The following is a 20,884-nucleotide window of genomic DNA, read 5'->3' on the forward strand; positions in this document are numbered from 1 at the left end:
TGTATGTATACTGTTTTAAAGTCCCCCTTGCCATGTGAAAGAATATCATCCAGGCAGTGAATATATGTAGCTTATCTTAGCTTAAACATTAGAAACAAATGAGCCATTTTTAATGCTTTGATAGATAGATGGATGGATACATACATACATACTTTATTCATCCCAGAGGGAAATTTACACTTTCCAGCGGTATCCACAAACTTAAAAAAAAAAAAAGTGTAATGGTAAAAATAGTAAAAAAAAAACACAGTCAGAGCAAAGGTCACTCACTGGAATATTTTGCTAGATTTAACTTAACTTTGAGAGGTTTCATATTGTTCCAAGGTTTGCTTTGGTGTGGAACATTACAACAGCCTAGTTTGACAAAGGTCATCTGTGGCAGACATTCTCTTTCACTGGAAAAAATCTAAATCTGATTTTTTTTGCTTGAATTAAGCAAAAAAAATAAAAAATCTTGAATTAAGCAAAAAAAAGTCTGCCTATGGAACATGTGAAAATTATCTTGGTAAGATTTCTTGAAACAAGTTTTCAAGATCTATTGTCTAAAAATAAGTTCCGATATCTCACTGAAAAGTTACTCTTTAGGTGATTGTGTCTTATTTTAAGTGTGATGAGATATTTTGACTTGAAATCAGAAAAATGCACTTGGCAAGATTTAGATTTTTGCAGTGTTGGATTTGCTTTCTAAACTCAACTCATCTGTTCACAGGGATCAAAAGGTGACGCGGAGATCAAAAGACAATACATTAATAAGTTAGATGTGATCCAGATCTTTGAAAGATGAAGTCAAACTTTTGCTTGCTTACTTCTGAGTTTTCAGCCTGTAGTACAAAAATACAACAATGTGTGAGAAGATTGCCATTATCTATTTCAGAGCTCATGTTTGACATATAAATGATCTGAGACTAATTAGGAAGCACTCCTCCTCCGCTGGCAAACAGTCATGGACCAGATGGTGCTTCCTTATTCTTTTGTCTTATCTCTGCATTCGACTTTAATGACGGCAGCCTGCCAGCGTGTGCAAAGCATGAGGACACTGTCTCTGTCTATTATCTTTAATTCAATCTGGCAGAATAGTGTCTTTTGAGCTCATATCCGAATGGTGACCTTTGTACCCCTGCAGGCTCCGACGTTAACCTTGGAAGGTGGCAGGCTGAAGCGCTCCTTGCAGCTGGTGCCTGGTAGAGACTTTGAGACGGTGCCAGAGCCGGTGTGGCGGGCCCTCTACCACTGGTACGGTGCCAACCTCGGCCTACCGCGACCGGTGAGTTAGACCACGCACAGTGTCCCCATCATAGAAAACTTTCAATCAATCAATCAATTAATCTTTATTTATATAGCACTTTTCATACATTAAGGATGCAGCACAAACTTTGAACAGGGTTCCCACGGGGTCTTAAAAAGTCTTAAAAGTCTTGAATTTACAAACCTGCATTCAGTATGTTAAAAAGGTCTTTATAGGTATTCAATTTGATATGGTGGGTCTTAAGTTATGTTTCCACAATTCTGTTCGCTGTTTTGTGTTTAAATGCGTCTGTTAAATGTCCACATTGCAAAGAAAGTAACATCAGTCTACTCAGTTCCACCCATTCCACCCTGATAATTTATAGTGAAATTAGGAACCAATTATTGTTAACTTTGCACCCGCTGATGAGAAATGACCTGTAATGGTGGGAATCAAGGCATTGAGTAAATAAATATATTTTCCTAAGTTCTAAGAGTCACAAATTTTTGGCAGTATGACGGTGAAATAGGCGTTACATTCTGTTCTAAGTAGTTTTAAAAAGGTTGTAATTTAACTTGTAGAAACGTGTAGGAACCCTACCTGAAGAACAATGTTCTCATCACACCAGACTATTAAGAGCCGAGTGTGGACTTAAAAACATGAATCACTCTTAACTTTCTCCAGTTTTCATTTGTCACAAGACTGAAAGAACTGAGTGATTTTTACAGGAAGGGTTTATAGACACATGACTTAAATCATTTACAAAAACAAGACAGTGCAAGTTTATTTATATAGCATACTTCCTACCATCCTAAAGGTAATTCAAACAAATTGAAGTTCAATACAAGATACAGAATATATCAAAAGATTAGAAGATTAAAAAAAGAATACAGAGTGCGTTAAGATAAAAGGAAATATGATGAAGGAAAGAATCGTTCAAATAATTAAGAAGTATAGTGCTCCAGAATTACAATGGAATAAGACATACAGTGCAATAAGAAATAATTAAGACTTAGTTTTAGTGTATGGGGTGAATATCATGTCGTTTATCGAAGAAGTCTCAGACCTGAGCTGTGAGACAACACTGCCAGAAATAACACACAAGCTCACAGTTGTGTATAAAGATCTTTTAGAACTGATTTGGCAACACACACATTTTGTAGAACTATCTGCAATTCCAATGCAAAAGTTCATCTGCAAAAGAAGCTTAACATTTCAGAAGTTCTCTGTGCACCAGGTTTTCAGATCACCACTTCAAACCCAGAAAACAAAATTCAACACCAGGAGAGGAATAAAACTTATTAGATATGTTGGAGTAACACTGCTAAGAGGGTGCTGCACTTTTGAGGAATAAATCAAACCATAATGCAGGTCTTAAACACCTTTTTTTATTATTGAATTTGAGGGTTTTCAGACACTGAGTTTCAACCTTTTTAAAGATTTCTTTCAATTTTCATGACATGATATTCACCCAGTAAGAGTGAGCAAAAACAAACACTACTTACATTCATGTTTAAGATGATGTGATTATTCAAGTAAGCTTCTAAAAGTCAGCAGGACAAAAAAGTGGAATCAGCATCAAACAATATCATTCAGTTTTTTTCAAAGACAAAACAAAGGCAGTCTATCATGACATATGTCTTATATTGTGCTGTATTAGCAAGCTAAGTGTGTGAAAACATTTTTTTGTAGACATACCAATTGATAAATTACCTTTGCTGTGAAAAGTTGTGACCCTGATATCCTTGGATGATATGAACAGTCAAAGTGACAGGAAAAGTATTCACTCACCAAATAAATATATCTTAAAAAAACAGTGACATAAAAGAGTGAAAATACACATCAGGCAGAAGGAGATTAAAGAGAAGAAATATACTTCCTGTATGTTCCTTTTTTCCTGGAAACTTGTGATCTTAACTTGGTAAAAGTTTTTTTGTATAACCTTGCAATGACTTGACACCCCCCACCCCCACTTTTGCAGGTAATCATTGAGAGCAAGACGGGCCAACCCGAGCTGGAGCTGTTCCCCCGGTACCTGCTCTTCCTCCGCCAGCAGCCCGCCACCCGCTCCCCTCAGTCCAACATCTGGGTCAATATGGGTATGACCAGCCTGCGAATGTTTCCACCGTATTTCCCCCCACCAAGAGGTAACGTAAGCCTGCAGCAAGAGTGGAGCAAGCTGTCGACAAAAGCTTCACTGAACAGCCCTGCATCCCCTTTTTAATCCTCACTGAGTGGACTGATCAACCCGGGCAGTGCTCTCGAGTGGGCTGTGGAATGAATGAACAGCTCACGAAGAATGACTGCTGACCTCTCTAAAAGTTCCAGAATTCAAACCTTTTCTATCTGCACAGACCTTAAGACTCAGGGATTAGTTTTGACAGCGCTTCTTAAAGTATAAAGTTATGATCCAAACCAATGCTGATGCCAAAAGAAAAAACTCAACTGCTAAATGCGTCTCAGTCTAAACATATTTATCAGCTCAGAACTATGTGATGCGAGCTTTGTGTTATGATGTATAATATTCATCATGAAAATGCTGCTGACAAAGTGTAGCTAAAGGGAAGTCCCTTGAGAACTATACACTGCACCTTCACTGGCTTTTTTTGTTCATATTCAGTAGAGACACTAAAATGACAATCATTTGCCAGTGGTTGGTATAACGGTGTTACTGTCGCTGTACAACAGACATGACCAGCAACTACAATGAGATGTTGGACAGTGATCAGAGCTGTGTGTGTTATGGATTTCATGATTCATCTCAGTTCCAGCAGTGCAGACACAAAGAAGGTGTGTTTCCTCCAGTCTCACAGGAATTCTTAGACTTCTTGATCCAGTCACCAAAGACTTGTCACAGTTATGTAACGAGAATTACTGAAGTGATAGTTAAGATTTTTAGAAGAAAGGTTACATGAGGTACTTGTCTGTAATCAGTATATTATCTTATAATATATGACCGTCAGTATGGCCCCTTTATAGAGAAGTGGTTTGGGGTGGTTTCTTCTCTCTCTCTCTCTCTCTCTCTCTCTCTCTCTCTCTCTCTCTCTCTCTCTCTCTCTCTCTCTCTATCTCTCTCTATGTAGGTATGTGTATTATTATTATTATGTACATATATACATATAAAATGTATGCCATGTCATAAATATTCTGTGTTGGAAATATGTTCACCACCTGACTTACTGCCAAATAGTCATGGAATGAATCCAAAGCTCAGGACTTGAGTTGCCCTTCATAGTTGGCACACTTAACTGTCACCTCCATCACCAAAATGGAAGGCAGCTGCTTGAATACAGATATAATGTAGTTTCTATAGGCTGTCAGCTAATGAAGCCATTTAATTTCAGTCCCTTTCACTTTTCTCACAAATGAAATGCTATATATAGGTCCATTAAATATATTCTTATTTAACTGTAGCTGGATTTCATCCCTGTGTTTATTATCCGTTTGCTTTTGGTCTAAATGCACATAATGGATGACTATAAACAGAAAGTGCCTCTCTGCAAAAACTTCAACAAGATGACAAAGCAAAAAGTAGGAACTCAAACAGTCTCCCCAATCAGGCTGGCATCAGCACTCAACATGAGAGCACTGCTCTCAATCAGGGTATGGTATCAGGTTTCTGTCCACAGCGCAGACCTGAGTCCCAGAGGAGCTGTGGCCTCTGTCGTGACTCATACTCTGTCTGAGTAACACCTTGTCATTGCTGGGCAATGTACCTCCTCTGGGCATGAGTCTAATGTCTAATATGGATGTGATCATGCATCATTTCCCACATAATGTCTTCCTGATAGCCTGCACTATTGTCAGTGCACTAGTTTTGTGGTGTAACTGAATAACAAGGCTGTGTGGATAGAAAACAGTCACATGGAAATCAGATATTCAAATCACATTGATCAGTTTGAAATCAATCTCAGCTAATTGATGTTCTTAAAATGTCATTTAACAGGACTAATATTGATTGGTTTGTATTTGATTTAATCCTATCTTGAGTCCACTAAATACACTAAGTTGATTGACCAATCAAATCTGCCCTTTTCTTGCTGCTTCCTTACAACTAATCCTCAGTAAACAGAATATTAAATGGGCTTTGTGGGTGCACGACATGTCCTGTTGTGATTGTTTGCATCTGTGAGCCTGCAAAGAAGACAATAGAAGTAAAAAAAATATAGAAACAAATCAGATTTCAAGCAAACAAGTGATTATTTTAATTGTATTTTAAAACACAAGGACTTCTAAATGAGTTTAAATCCAGAGAAAAAGACACTGAATATGAGATTAACTGCAGAGTGTTTGAGTTACTTGCTGAAATCACCTTGTCTCTCTCTTTGTGTGCCCTAGCAGGAAGTGTGCCATCCCCCAATGCCCCTCTGAAGAGGGTGTTGGCATACACAGGCTGCTTCAGCCGCATGGGCACCATCAAAGACATCCACCTGTACCTGTCCCAGAGGCTCCGCATCAAGGAAGAAGACATGAGACTGTGGCTGTACAACAGTGAGGTGAGAAGCTCAGCTGGACACACAGCTCCACTGGAACACACACATCTGCCATGTAACACACTGACTTAGGTTCATGTCTGACTTTAATCGGATACCAAGTATAGGTCAGTAAGTATTTCATCAGTGTCACTAACTTAATCTGGGACAGGGGTAGAAGGAGGTCAGTAGGGGTCCCCCTGAGTAGCTATATACTGTAGCTATACTGAGCATAGTCTTAATCAGAAGCTCCACTGATGATTCAACATGTTTCACGTTCCCGCAGAACTACCTCACCCTCCTGGACGATGAAGATCACACACTTGAAAGTCTGAAGATTCATGATGAGCAGCAGCTAGTGATTGAAGGTATAAAATGCCTCTCTGTCTCTTCATAAATCGTAGAAGCCTGAACAGAAACTGACACTGACAGATAATTTAACTCAAATCTAAGAAAAAATGGTCCACTGAGGGAATCCTTTTCTCTTCTTCTCAGTCAGGAACAAAGACATGAGCTGGCCTGAGGAAATGTCATTTATCGCGAACAGCAGTAAGATGGACAGACACAAAGGTACGCTGAAACTCTGGAGGTCTGAAAACATGGATGTCACCATCTTTAACTACTTACAAAAGAGTTGTCCTGGTCAATCAGTCAAACAATCAAATTTTATGTAGCACCAAATCATAACAAAAGTTATCTCATGACACACTGGTCCAACTCATTTGTCCTTATTTTTCACCGCAGTCCCGACAGAGAAAGGAGCCACTGGCCTTAGTAACCTTGGCAACACCTGCTTCATGAACTCCAGTATCCAGTGTGTGAGCAACACCAAGCCTCTGACAGACTACTTCATCTCAGGGAGACACCTCTACGAGCTCAACAGGTGCCAGTTTACCGTCAGCAAACGGTCCAAATACTGCAATTATGAATTCTCCTGAATTCTTGATAACAAACTGGTACTTTACAGAACCAACCCCATTGGGATGCGAGGTCACATGGCCAAGTGTTACGGTGATCTGGTGATGGAGCTATGGAGTGGAACGCAGAAGAATGTAGCTCCGCTCAAACTCAGGGTGGGCAACTTTGTTAAATACCCCTTCTATAGATGAAGCAATAAGTTTAAAAGGTGCATTATCATTTTAGTGGTATTGTTAGTTTCCACAGCATAGTTTTATGATTTTATGATGTAATACATAAGAAGGGATTAACACAGACCAAATAAAAATCCATCCATAATTTCAGAAAAATGCTTGAAGTGGTTTTTGAAAGATATTTTTTAAAATTGTGCTGTAATGTACATTTAAGAAATTACATGGAGTGAAAAACATAGCTGGTACTTGTGTAACATTTGTGCTGCAAGTGTAAACTCAAATTATTCCTCTGTGTCATCTGTGAAAAAAACATCACAGCCATTTTAGATGGAAAACAGTGATGGAATGTCCCAATATGTAGGACCTCTTCTTCTGCTCAGTTTAATACCGTAGTGCATATTTGGCCTCTGCCACCACCTTCTGATGACACTACACAGTCTTGCTCTTTACTTTTTACCAGTCGATGGAAATTACCCTAATTCACATTTACTTATATTAGCTTTATTGCAATAATTCAAAAGTGTACTGCAATTACTCGACAGTTAAACGGCTTTTGTCCATTTAAAAACACTTTAATCATGTAAAGAAATGTTGTTACTCCTTCCTCAGTGGACAATAGCAAAGTACGCCCCACGCTTTAACGGGTTCCAGCAGCAGGACTCCCAGGAGCTGCTGGCCTTTCTGCTGGACGGACTCCACGAAGATCTGAACAGAGTCCACGAGAAGCCATACGTGGAGCTGAAGGACAGTGATGGCCGTCCTGACTGGGAGGTGGCTTCTGAGGTCAGTGTTAAGTCCACTGTTACCATACTGTTATGGCAAATGCTCTGGAATGGGCTCACAATCCCAATTCAGACACTTCAATGCACCAGAGCCATGGTTAAGATGGTCAGTAAACACCTATGCTGCAACAAGTCAATGTGTGTCTGACATGAAAATGTATATTCAGGTAATGAGTAATTGTGTTAAAATTTTAATAATGATGTGATTTGAAACAGCCAGTGACAGACAATTTGGTACAACAGTGGCCAGGAAAGGCCTGGTCCTTCAGGGGCAAAGATGGATCGATGATCAATAATTTGTCCTCAGATATGTGGGGAAAGTAGTGAAAAGTTTAAAAGTAATGCTATTCAAATAAAGTATTGTAGGATTTGGACATGTCACCAGCTAGAGTGCAGCACAGAATAAAAAGATGAATGAATCTGGAGGAAAGGGCATTGGAACAAGCTGAACACACTCAGATGTAATAAATAAAACAACTGTCATTTATCTGTAAGTGATAGAATCAGGTTCAGGATTACTATGGCAGACTTATATCAGTTGCTGCAGTACATGGATACATCCACAAATGCAGGATCAGCCTTTCCTGCGCAAAAAGAACACTTCATTTTAACACATTTGACTTCTGTTAGGCATTTGTAACTATTATTAAGTGGAAATGTGTTGTGTGGCCTGCCACGCATTGTCTTACATTCATACCTGCACTGAAATACGCACATCCTTAGCATGTTTATTTGTTTGTTCTGCTTTCATGACGTGGTTTCAGAAAGGAGGAAAAGGAGAAGTTTTGTCATTTTGATGCGTGTCCAAGCAGTGACTGAAATTAGGACAACAGAGTGGTTTAACACTGGGGTTGTAATGTAGCACATGGCATCGTTCTGAATAGAAGAGAGAGCAGTCGATGGCCTCCAGTCTAACAGCTAAGCACTCCTCTAAGTCACTGAACAGTCTGTATTGATGTTTGTTTTCTGTTTGTCTTGAAGGCAGGGATTTACAGGACTAGTGTTGTGTGATCACACCACTCTGCTCATGTGTTTGTGTGTTTTGTGTGTGTGCGTTGCTCCACCCTAAAGGCATGGGAGAACCATCTACGCAGGAACCGCTCCATCGTGGTGGATCTGTTCCACGGTCAGCTCAAATCCCAGGTCAAGTGTAAGACCTGCGGCCACATCAGCGCTCGCTTCGACCCCTTCAACTTCCTCTCCCTGCCTCTGCCCATGGACAGCTCCATGCATCTGGAGATCACAGGTAAGGAGGAGGACGACGACACGGGGAAAAGGCTTTAAAAGACAAGGCTGAGTCATGTTATGTGTTGTGTTTACAGTCATCAAACTGGATGGATCTACCCCTGTTCGATATGGCCTGAGGTTAAATATGGATGAGAAGTACACTGGGCTGAAGAAACAGCTGAGTGAACTGTGCAGCTTGAAGCCTGAACAAATCCTACTGGCTGAGGTTCATACCTCCAACATCAAGGTACTCACCCTTCCAACTAAAAAAAAATGTGGCACGCTTTCTCCAGTTCAGGCCTCTTGTCTCTTCTCCTGTTTCCTGTCTCTGTCCACTGTAAATGTCCAGCAGGGACTGTCAGGAGAACTATGTTTGTTTTTAGGTGCTGATGAAGATCTGGAGTTGGTCCCAGCACCTTCAATGGCAGCTCACTGCTCCTAATGTGCTAATGCTAATTGCTAATGTTAATGCTAGGTACTGTGTGTGCATTGGAATAGGTAAAACACAGAGACCAGTTGTCCCTGCAGGAACAGTAAAGCAAGTTATCCTTTAACCATTACCAGCATTCTACAGCTAAAATTCAGCATTTCTATTTTATGTTCAAAATAATTAAGGAAATGCCAAGTGAGCAGGTGAGAAGGGGCTGTGAATAGACTTAAATGTGGCAAAAAAAATAGAAACAGAAATTAAATAATCATAATTGTAGTATGATATATCATTCAGCACTGTGATGTTCCTGCATAGACCATGTGAATTGCCTCGTTCTTTTCTTTGGTGTAGCGTGTAATGCAAAAACCTCCCTGTGACCTCCTTTTGTTTGGTGTTCAGAACTTCCCTCAGGACAACCAGAAGGTCCGCCTATCTGTCAACGGTTTCCTGTGTGCTTTTGAGGTCCCAGTGCCGGGTTCACCTACATCACTTACTTCACCCACCCTGACCGGTAAGCCTGGCCTAGTCACACTTCGTACATTAATCCCCATGGGTTAAAGCCACGTGTGTGAGCAGCCAGTCACTGGGTCAAGCTTCTTACAAGTTTATAGAAGATCTGAAATGCCTGATTTAAAACAAAATGTAATTATCATGTTAGCCTTACTTTAATAAACCTGCATTAACTTCTGTCTTTATCAAATGTGTTTCTGTTTATTGACAACATGGTAACAAAGCTGCAAAATTAAGCCAACATGGCACGTGTAACCACTAACACAAACTGTCCATCCTGATCCGAATTTATGAGAGCATACTCAGCTAGTATGTGGTGAATGGGGGGTAACTACTTGAAACACTAGGTTAAAGTAGTTTCTTAGTGTCTATTGAAAATAATGACTACCTCTTGTGCAAGAAATTCGGTGCTTATGGTATAAAGTCCTATAAATTGCACAAGAATTCAGAAACACATAAAGCCCCTGTCAAAAGCCACCAGTAAACACTTGTATCATCACATTGGAAGTATGACCAAAGATCCCAACATGACGGGATATGAAGTAGATTTTAAGTTGCATTCATAGTAGTCTTTTTAAAGTGTCATATTTAAACTGAAGCTTGCAGAAACCCTGGCATGTGCTCTCCTATCCCTCGATAGATATCACTCCAATAGCCAACGGCTCAGCTGCTAATGGGCACCTGGGAAATCAGCCCATCCTTATCCCCAACGGCGGACCCAACACCATGGTGCCATGCAGCCCAGACACGCCGCTGCCCAACGGGGTCGCCAACGGACACGTCACACCAGTGCAGGAGAGCCCATTCATTGGGTACATCATTGCCATGCACAGGAAGATGGTGAGATCTCTACATCTGATTTCCACTTTTTCAGAATATGTACGGACTAGGGCATTTACTGAAAAGTCGGTTTGTTGACACGTCGACGTCTGTGGCACAAGGCGACGTTACTTTGGAGGAGTCACCTAGTCGTGTGTTATTCTCTCTCTCCCTTCCATCACCCAACAGCACGCAAGCCGTCATTCAGCGCATGTCGATACTTTCATCTTTATACATGAAAACATGGAGTGCAGTGAGCGGTAGTGATGAGCGGATCAGCTGACTCGGGTCGGGTCGGTGCGAGTCCAAAAAATATCACTTCATTTGCGGGGCGGGTCAAAAAATTCCACAAATCGGGTTAAAAAAAAAACAAAACACCTGCGCATCACTAGTGCAAGGCCAAGACTGAAGGAAGAAGATGACTCAGAGTGGGAACTAAACTGACTGTGATCTAGAAAAACTGTTGTCTCAGTAATGTTCTGTGAACCGTGCAAGCACCACCAAGACTGAATAATATTTTGGACAGCCAGTGTGGTTTGTTCAGTTCATTTATTTCATGAAGATGATGCGCTCTTTTCTCTCACATGCTGTGTGTCTTTTCTGCCGCTGTCTTAACCTCTTCTCACTTTATGTTATTCAGTTAAATTTAAAAGAAAATTCCAGGTGTTAGCCTATGTTTTGGTTTGGTTAAATGTCTGAGAAGGACTGTTGATGCTTGTGTCTTTCCAGTATTTTATTCTGCTCTTTACTGTATATTGTTAATGTTCCAGTGAACGTTAGTACAGGTTGTTCATTGTTGAACAGCTGTGTGTCTGTGTTGTTCCTTCGCTGTCAATGTGATGTCATCATACGGCAAGTCGACTCGACTTCGACTTTATTGACAAATAAGTCGATCTGAAAAAATCTGGAGTCACTAATGCCCTAGTCTGGACTCTCAGCACAATTTACATGCTTTACATTTACATGTTTTCTTCCCCTTCAGATGCGCACAGAGCTCTACTTCCTGTCAGCTCAGAAGAACAGGCCCAGTCTTTTCGGGATGCCGCTCATCGTTCCCTGCACTGTCCACACTAGTAAGAAGGACCTGTACGACGCTGTATGGATCCAGGTGTCCCGACTGGCCAGCCCATTGCCACCACAAGAAGCCAGCAACCACGCCCAGGACTGGTACGCTGCCAGGCCTGTCCGTCACACAAATAACTCTTGGATGTATTGTTGAATGAGCTAAGAAGTGGACACAGGTTGTTTTATTTTATTGGAGCTCAACAAGCAGTGTCCTCCACTTCTACTTTAGCACCAGGCTAGGCCAAACACATCCTTTCTGTTTTAGATAAAAATATGGATTCTTATCTGATGGTTGGCATAGGTTCTTTAAACAGCTGACAGAGATCGAAATGGAGAGATTAAAGGCCTCTGATTGAATGTGATCCAAACCCAATTTAGTCTCGCCCTGCACAGAAAGATATCTGCCTGATGAGTGGGGTAAGGTGGAAAATTTGCTGCTGCTTGATTCTTTTTCAGGCTTCATGCAGAAGATAGGGAAATAACTGTCACCCACAAATCATCATTTACATGAGGCCTATTGACATGATGAATTAGAACTGAAACGATTAATCGATTAGGTGCTTGAAGCCAATGCAAAAATTCACGATTCGATTAATCGACTCGAATTGATTGAGAGGAAATATTCTATTGCAGTTTTCCTGAATTGAAGCTTCTTTGTGCGTCACAATAAGCGTCCGTGTGAAACACAATAGTGGAACCAATGTTTAGCAGCAGAGAAATGAAGGAAACAAAGCTTTGATTCAGGAGAATTGTGGTTGAATGATTTTTTTGGATCACTTTGAGTTGATTAATCATTTCAGCTCTAGAGTGAATAGAGATTTTTCTGTTTGCCGTAATAATACACTTACACAGTCCTTTGTATCAGCATTAATATCTCCCAGTGGATTTTAAAATGAGTATTTGTGGAGATGCAGTAGTTAATAAAGAATCCTGGGAATTTTCTCCTATCACTCTGTTTTGAGGGCCAGGTAATCTCTTGATCCTCCAAAGAAATTAGACAGTGACACCCTACCTTACACAGGAGGACACAGAACACAGGATGGTAGGAGCAAGTGGAGAATTGGGATTGAGCCAGTGATGCTGATTAGGAGCGCTTTGTGCTGATCAGTATCAGTTATCTAGAACCTGATCCATATCCAGGTGTTAATTTTACCTCCAGCCAAATCACTCCATGCCACTAAATTTAAAACAATCACTGCTATCTAGTAAATCTCTGCACTATAATGACGTTATAATGACGGGCATGACAAACGCTCACAATGCTAATTACTTATCTGGTTTTTTTTTGACCTGCAGTGATGACAGTATGGGTTACCAGTACCCCTTCACTTTACGGGTTGTGGGTAAGGATGGCAACTCTTGTGCATGGTGCCCCTGGTACAGGTATGACTAAATTCTGCATTTTCATTTGATTGTCATAGTTTTTTCCAAGACAAGGTTTGGATCACAATGACTGTGTGTTTGCAGGTTCTGCAGAGGCTGTACAGTAGAGTGTACAGAGGACAGAGCGTCTGTGGGAAATGCATACATCGCTGTGGACTGGGACCCCACCGCTCTTCACCTTCGGTACCAGACCTCCCAGGAGAGGGTGAGACATGCACACCTCCTCTCCACTGGCACATTTCCTCCTGAGTCCTACTGACATTTAAGCTGGCTGCTTTTCTAATCCAATCTGCCCACACATTCAGGAGCAGGGTTTGAATCAATGCAGTGCACTCGGTCCTTGTATAATTGTGCAGGTTTGCAGATAAGCACTTGGACAGATTGCTGCAGTTCTGAGTGTGTCCACGTAGGGGCACTATAGAGTTGCTTAATGGTCAGTCCAGTCTCAGAGCAAACTAACAGTGAGTCTGAGATTCAGGCTCTGAAAATGGCAACATAAGATGGGCTGTTTTTATCAGCCAGTTTATCACTGTGTGCCAAGCTGAAAATACAAACATATTTGTAAATCTGCCTGTTTTAGGTAAAAGATGTTAGTGTCTTAGTTGCAGTAAATTATGTATATATCCTGTTCCACCCCTTCTTAGTGCTGTAACTGCATTTTAACTTTAGAAATATGGCTTATATACCATGCAGTTATTAGCAGAACCTGTACAGACAGCTGATTTGTCACTTTATACACAAGTGGAAATCAGTGAACTAGGTTTGTGTGACATGCTGTGACATTTATTTCATCACTTTATCTTTTTTCATCTTTGGAACGATGCTTGGTGTTTGTCCACATGACATATAACACATATATGTGACATAAGAGGGTCGTTCTGAACAGGAGAAGGATTCTGACCAGCAGAGAGAAAATGAGGCGGTGGTACCTGAAAGATCGTCTCCTTTTGTCTCACAGTCATGGTTTTAGTATGAATGAAATGAAACTCTGACACAGATCAGAAAAATCTACTTAGAGAATGAAGCCACAGATCAGCCCCCACAACAGACTCAAACAACAGTAGTGTCATCTACCGGCCACACAAGAATCATGTCAAACAGAGACAGTCGCAAATTAGGCTTTGATTCATTTAGTTTGAAACCATAGTCAAAAAGTGTTTTCTATTTACCTTTTTTAATTTTCAACATTGATACTTTGGATTTTGAAATGTTCACCTGAAAATTAAAAAAGAATCACATACAAGTAAGGGAACATGAAATGGGTTTTTCCTTGTGGTCATTCATTCATTTATCCAGTCATGCATTCATTTTACAGAAAATGTGCTAAATCTTGTTTTGTATGTGTGGGGATGTGAAATGACTTGTATGGGGATAAATGTTGGGCTGTATCACACAGACTTATAGTGAAGCGTGCAGAAATGTTCAATATCTGTGATACCTGCTTCAGCTCTTCCCATTAATTTTTCCCTGTTGATCAGAACAGGCTGCTGGTAATGTGTTGCTGTTGTGCAGTGTAATGAGCCTCTTGGTTTTCCTGCAGATTGTGGAGGAGCACTGCAGTGTGGAGCAGTCCCGCCGGGCCCAGGCTGAGCCCATCAGTCTGGACAGCTGTCTGAAGGCCTTCACCAGCGAGGAGGAGCTGGGAGAGGACGAGCTCTACTACTGCTCCAAGTGCAAGACCCACCGGCTGGCCACAAAGAAGCTGGACCTGTGGAGGCTGCCGCCCATCCTGGTCAGTACTGCCTCACTGAGCTCAGCGGGGATCCTACATTAACACCGTATGTAACTGTTTGTGCTGCCTTTCCAGATCGTCCATCTGAAGCGCTTCCAGTTTGTGAACGGTCGCTGGATCAAGTCTCAGAAGATTGTCAAGTTTCCGCGGGAGAATTTTGACCCCAGCGCCTTCCTGGCTCCCAGAGACCTGGAGCAGCACTGCCTCCACTCCCGCAGCGAGAGCGAAGATCTGCTGAGGGTCGGTGAGGACAACCTGTCCTCCATCTCTGCCCCGGCAGGATTCTGCAACCTTCCCAAAGGTACCGATTTATTTGTGGAAGTCACTCCTACAGTCAATTACAACTTTAAACCATTAAGGATGAATGACTATATTACTATATAATCTATATCTACAACTTAGACTATAACCCACCACTCAGTTAGGAACAGATTTATCTCCATCTGCGATAGAAACACACAATTTGCAGTGAAATCTGACTCAGATTTGCATGAATCTAAGCGCTTAGTAAAATTAAAAAGTTGTTTTGAGTCAAATAAGTGGAACTTGTTTGATGTCACTCCTGGTTTTAGAATACTGGTATTATTTTTAGTGGTTATTTGCATGAGGTTATCCATTTTACGGCCGAAAAAATGGAAACCGGAAATATATCCTCCCATGATAACACAAAAATGTAGGCACCAAATGACCAGATGGACTCAAGCACAAAGAAATAGATTTTTCAAATGTACTGTTAGGGAGAACTGACCAGAACTGTAGTCTTGTGACCATGAGTTTCCATGTATAGTGTTATGTCTTTACTCTGACAAACCAATGACCTCTGTTCATTTTGAGCTGTCTAAGCCCCTAACACACTCAACTGAATATAGTATCATAAGAAAAGTTGCACTGCACACTAGCTTCATTCTTTGAGCGATTGGAAACATTTCCATCTACTTTTGTTTAGCTCAGCTAGTACTTAAAGTGTTTGGAAGAAAATTACAAAGTTCTACTGCAGGCATTAATGAGCAGAGGAGCTCACAGCGCAGTTACAGAGGAAGTGTCTTTAACTCTGTGGTTTCTTAACAGCTTCCCCTGCCTCGAGCAGGAAGTCAGCACCTTCTCTCAGCCGGACTAGCAGCCCCTCCGGTAGCCCTAAGACCGGCAGCGGGGGCCGCAGGCCCGGTAGACTGCGCCTCCCCCAGTTGGGCAGCAGACACCGCCTCTCCAACAGCAAGGAGAACCTGGACGGGGTGGCCAACCCTGAGGCTGATCCGCGGGACAGCACACCACAGGCAGACACAGAGGCCAGCGCAGCGGCCGGGTCGGGCCCCCCTGTGTCAGCAGACGCACCGGGCTCAGAGTCCTCCTGTGGTACAGAGGCGTCCAGCAGCCACTGTGACGTGGTTCTGATGAACGGCGACAGCAACGGACTGGGCTCCGACTGCAGCACAGAGGGCAGCACGGACCCTGACAGCTCACTGCTGCAGCACAGAGACAACATGTGTCTGGACGCCATCTACAACCTCTATGCAATATCAGTGAGTAGCATTAGGCTTTACAGACAGGCTTTTCCTGCTGTAGAAAAGGTTTGAATTAGGGATGTAAACAATTAATTGACTAACGATTAATTGTTGATAAGAATTTGCTCGATTAAATTATTAATTGTCGGTTAATTGCCCTTTTCCGCCCGTCCACACCTGTCTGAAGGCTGACTGTTTGTCCACGCTGCAACGCCGTGGCTGGGATAGCCGGTCAATGAACCGGATCATGGCGTTAGAGTTAGAATGTCTGTATGGACATGGAGACAAACACAGACCGACCGTCTGTTTGTGGGAGCAGTGCACCCCCCACCCCCCCCGAATAAATACACGCACAAATGTGGTGTCGGTATCGGAGCGTTTTCCCTGGAGGTTGGTGTAGTCACCGGCGAAAGGCACACGCATGCACCCCCCGACCCCCACCCACCCCCATTACACACCACCACATCAACAGATGAATTCCACAGGAAACACTGACTGTTTCCAATGGTTCAATAAATCAGTCATTAAGGAATATGACATGCTTTTTTCATGAAGTGTATAATCAATATTTAGCTTTTATTCTTATAGACTGTATTGAAAAAGAAATTCAGGTTCTCAGGAAAATCGCCACTTATCAATTAATCGTGTATCGATCGATAAGGGCAACCAACTAATGATTAATGAATTAATCGATAATTTGCATCCCTAGTTTGAATCATTTTCCTCTTTCCTCTCCAGTGCCATTCAGGAATCATGGGAGGTGGCCACTATGTGACATATGCCAAAAACCCCAATGAGAAGTGGTACTGTTACAATGACAGCAGCTGCAAGGTAAGAAGCAGGACACTTCCATGCACTTTAAGAGCATCCTACTGTATAACACACGTTCTGTGTCCCATCGATGTTCCATCACAGGAGGGCGTTTGTACAGGTTTTCCTCAGCCTTCACAGACCCGATCACTGCCAAACTCACCAAATGAATAGAAACATGACCTGACTGTCTACTAGGCACAATTTTATGTCCATATTCAAATGTTGTGAGGTATGCTGGGAGATTTTAGCCTCTCTCTACTTTGAATTCTTCATCCCTGCTGCCATACTCCATTTTCAGAAGTGGTTCTGCTGCCGTTCATGACATTTCTCCTGCTAGCAGACAATGCTACAGTGTGAAGGCTGCAGTTCACTACTGCTGTAGGAATGTAATCATGCTTCACAGGCCAAACAAATAAATGCTTTTCCCTTCATGCCTCACATGTTGGCTCAAATTATCACCTGCACAATGCAGGATTAAATGGTAGTTTACAAATGGATAGTGGTGGCAGACAAGTTCTACTTATCATGCTATCGTACAATGGCACCACGGGTACAATGCCACTACTGTCTTCAAATAACTGTGTTTGAAAACTGTCCAAAATACTACAATATCAAAGAGGAGGAGGAAGTAGACTAGCACCTGTATGAACAATGCAGTGTGACTGTAGTTCCCAGCTTTACTCTATACATAGACTTTCAGTAAGGTGATTCAATAAGATGTGTGTTTTTATGCATCCCAAAGCATTTAATCAGAAACAGAAACATTCAAAGGAAGGAAAGGAAGTTTCTAATGTGTGGGCAGGACATAACTAAAATTTCTCAGTTAACAGCCTACAGAATGATGTTCTCTGTAGAGGCTGGAGGTTGCATTTTCTGGGAAAAGTCAAAGACGTGTCATGTATCAAATTCATCACTGTCAGAGAAAAGCACAAGAAAAATAACTACAGGCTTGAAAACTCCCTTTGAGAAGCCAAAGCAGAACAGCCCATCTGCACTGCTCTGTTTTCACAGTATGTTCACATGGTCTAAAACAGTTAAAAGTCCAATACTTGAAGTTAGATTTTAGAAAGTCTTAAATTTTGATGACATCTTAAAAATAGACTGGATTATGAAAGTAACTTTGCTTTTACAAAGTCATAAATGAAATTTCATTGAGATCTAGTGCAAGACCACCACATTTAGCTTTTGGTTGATGCTGGTTGAAAATGATGAATTCAGTCGTTTTAAGCATGCTTCACCATGTACCTTCATAAGCTTGATCTTTTTTCTTTACAAAGGCATTAGAGTTGCCGGGGAAATCAGAAAAAAAACTAAAGTTCCTGGAGGCCACATATTGCTTTTGTAAAAAAAAAAAAAAGGTGTCTAAAAATACTTCTGTATTGGGTAAAGCAAAATATGTGTTGGATTCTAAAGCAATGAGAATGTGATATTGTTCACTTATTCTGCCATATTTGAGTTATTGTGTTGAAGTATGGGCCAACACATATGAGGAACACAAAGCCATTGTTTTTATGACAGAAAAGAGCAATAAGAATCATGTATAATATTAATTTCAGGGAACATACAAATGAGTTGTTCATTAAATCAGGATTGTTTCAGTTTACAGAGTTAGCTGAATTAAGGACATTGCTGATTGTGTTTAGAGCGAGAAACAAACTTTTGCTAATTTGCAGAGATTATTTGTTTTAGTATCACAGGATGAAGAACATAGGAGGTTTGATTTGAAATAGAAAAGGGTTCAGACTAATGTGAAGTAAATGTGTGTTTGTGTTGTGGGTGTCAGGATGTGGAATTCTTTGACTATGGAAGAGAAGAGCTGTACAAATATTTTTTAGTTTAAGAGGTTGTATAAGGAGAGAATAGAGAAGTTTTATAAAAGCATGGAATGAAATAATTTAACTTATGGATTTTGGATTTGTTTTATTTTCAGTGACTATCATGTAAACTGTTTACTGTAATAACTGTAACGGCAACTTATCTGATGGAAGCAGATGTTTGAAGAAAGGGGCAGGGATTACAAGTTTTCTTCATCCTGCTCCTTTCCAATCATTTCGGTTGGAATGAATAAATAAGTGAAATAAATGAAATGAAATGAAACCAGCTCAGAATGTCAGTAACCACCCAGTGTCGTAATAACATAGCTTTCGAACTGCATTCAGAATGAATGTAAGACGACCCTGTTTAATCCAACTCCACTGTCATTTACAGGAAGTGCACTCTGAGGAGATTGACACTGACTCCGCCTACATCCTGTTTTATGAGCAGCAGGGTGTCAATTACTCCCAGTTCCTGCCAAAGATCGATGGCAAGAAGATGGCCGACACCAGTAGCATGGACGAAGACTTTGAGTCCGACTACAAGAAGTACTGTGTCCTCCAGTGATCACATGTTGTCTTCCCATCAGCCAGCACTATGCCCGCTCGCCGCTTCTTCTTCTTCCTGCTTTTGTCGGCAGGCAGCACCAGACGCTCGGATAACTTTGATCACTACTCACAAACTGCAAAAGGCCGGAGTGGGACTGTGGCCTCTTTGCCCTTAGGGAAGTGTCGCAGCACTTTTTACACTTGATCGTGACCATGAATTGGACGGTTTGCCCTGTCAACGATGAAGCCCCGGTGAAAAGCACTAAACTGGTGCACTTTGCTGAGCCTGACGAAACAAAGAAAACCCTCAAGTCATTTCTTCCCCTTTGTGAACAGCCATCACCATAACACACATGTAATATATACTCTCTCATTTCTGAATGTACGCCAGTGTGGCCAAGTCATGAAATGATGTGGCATTGTTATTGTGAATTTATCACTTGAACGTTCACAGCTGTTTGTTAACATGTGATCCTGAATATCTGCAAGAGAATGAAGACCACAGATTTAATGGCAGCTGGGATGTGAGGCCAACATATGGATCCGACTGTCTTTTAAATGCCAAGTGAAAACAAAGCCCATGAGTTTTGGAGCCTGTCTCCCAGGTGAAGTTAAGATGGTGTCAAAAAAGGGCTGGGCGATGTAGGCCAAAGTGGTATGAAGAAATGTTCATATCAGTCCATACTGTTCATTATCACCATAAATGCCAAATTATCATTTCATTTAAGTGCAAACGCTGATTTTTGGTTCTGAGTGAAAGTTGTAGAAGCAGGGAATTATTTGTGGTTTTTAAATTATTTGTAAAAGACATAACAAACAGATGTAAAGACTCAGCAAGATGGACGTGATATTTTAGACCGTGAGATAAAAATGATGTGAATGACTCAACCAGACAAAGTGACATAAAAGATGCAATGAGACAAAACCAAGGAGAAAAAAGACTCGGAGGTAAAAAAGACAGAAAAATCTTGATGAAAGTGACATAAAAGACGCTATGAGACAGAAACCATGCAAAAATATTCAACAAGACATAAGCAATGGAGTGAGATGAGAATGATGTCAATGATTCAAACAAAACAATGTAAAAGGTTTGTCAAAGATGAAATGGACGAGCATGGGGACGTTTAGAAGATGTGGAATTATAGTGATTAAACCTGTTTTCTGCTCCAGGACACAGAAGGTAGACTTAAATTAATTAAGAGTGCAAAGCACCGAACAAGTGTTTCGCTGAATAAATAAATCCTAAAAATAAATGTATATTGCAGCAGTGATATTTATCACAAAGTACAATTCTGTCCATTGTTTTATCGCCCAGCCTTCGAATCTAACCTGTTTGGTTTAAGGTTAGGATCCAACAGATGGACACGGGGTTGGATACTCCTGACCACTTTTAAAAACGGTTCTCCAAGGTTTTATTTGCGCTTCTCTTCAGCATAGTGTCACTAGTCAACAAAAATATATATATATCTC

The 20,884-nt window shown here is 41.2% G+C and overlaps 1 protein-coding gene across 10 annotated transcripts in view; it reads left to right on the top strand.

Moving 5' to 3' along the window:
• usp32 (ubiquitin specific peptidase 32) overlaps window positions 1–19,750 on the top strand; it is a 93,631-nt gene extending 73,881 nt beyond the window's left edge. For 3 of the 10 annotated variants that reach the window (XM_030152186.1, XM_030152188.1, XM_030152191.1), the window contains exons 15-34: window positions 1,124–1,264; window positions 3,207–3,372; window positions 5,567–5,721; window positions 5,984–6,065; window positions 6,193–6,267; window positions 6,442–6,580; window positions 6,665–6,770; window positions 7,398–7,571; window positions 8,642–8,816; window positions 8,893–9,044; window positions 9,627–9,738; window positions 10,375–10,577; window positions 11,539–11,723; window positions 12,918–13,004; window positions 13,089–13,209; window positions 14,545–14,736; window positions 14,812–15,037; window positions 15,805–16,256; window positions 16,977–17,069; window positions 19,260–19,750. In XM_030152186.1, coding sequence (XP_030008046.1) covers window positions 1,124–1,264; window positions 3,207–3,372; window positions 5,567–5,721; window positions 5,984–6,065; window positions 6,193–6,267; window positions 6,442–6,580; window positions 6,665–6,770; window positions 7,398–7,571; window positions 8,642–8,816; window positions 8,893–9,044; window positions 9,627–9,738; window positions 10,375–10,577; window positions 11,539–11,723; window positions 12,918–13,004; window positions 13,089–13,209; window positions 14,545–14,736; window positions 14,812–15,037; window positions 15,805–16,256; window positions 16,977–17,069; window positions 19,260–19,433 — 3,210 coding nt within the window. In that variant the 3' untranslated portion in view covers window positions 19,434–19,750. Of the gene's footprint in view, window positions 1–1,123; window positions 1,265–3,206; window positions 3,373–5,563; window positions 5,722–5,983; window positions 6,066–6,192; window positions 6,268–6,441; window positions 6,581–6,664; window positions 6,771–7,397; window positions 7,572–8,641; window positions 8,817–8,892; window positions 9,045–9,626; window positions 9,739–10,374; window positions 10,578–11,538; window positions 11,724–12,917; window positions 13,005–13,088; window positions 13,210–14,544; window positions 14,737–14,811; window positions 15,038–15,804; window positions 16,257–16,976; window positions 17,070–19,259 lie in introns of all 10 variants that reach the window. The other 7 variants (XM_030152187.1, XM_030152189.1, XM_030152192.1 and 4 more) reach the window with 4 other exon arrangements.
• The last annotated feature ends 1,134 nt before the right edge of the window (window positions 19,751–20,884 follow it).

This window comes from Sphaeramia orbicularis, chromosome 13 (genome assembly GCF_902148855.1).
Source record: "Sphaeramia orbicularis chromosome 13, fSphaOr1.1, whole genome shotgun sequence".
Lineage (NCBI taxonomy): Eukaryota > Metazoa > Chordata > Actinopteri > Kurtiformes > Apogonidae > Sphaeramia > Sphaeramia orbicularis.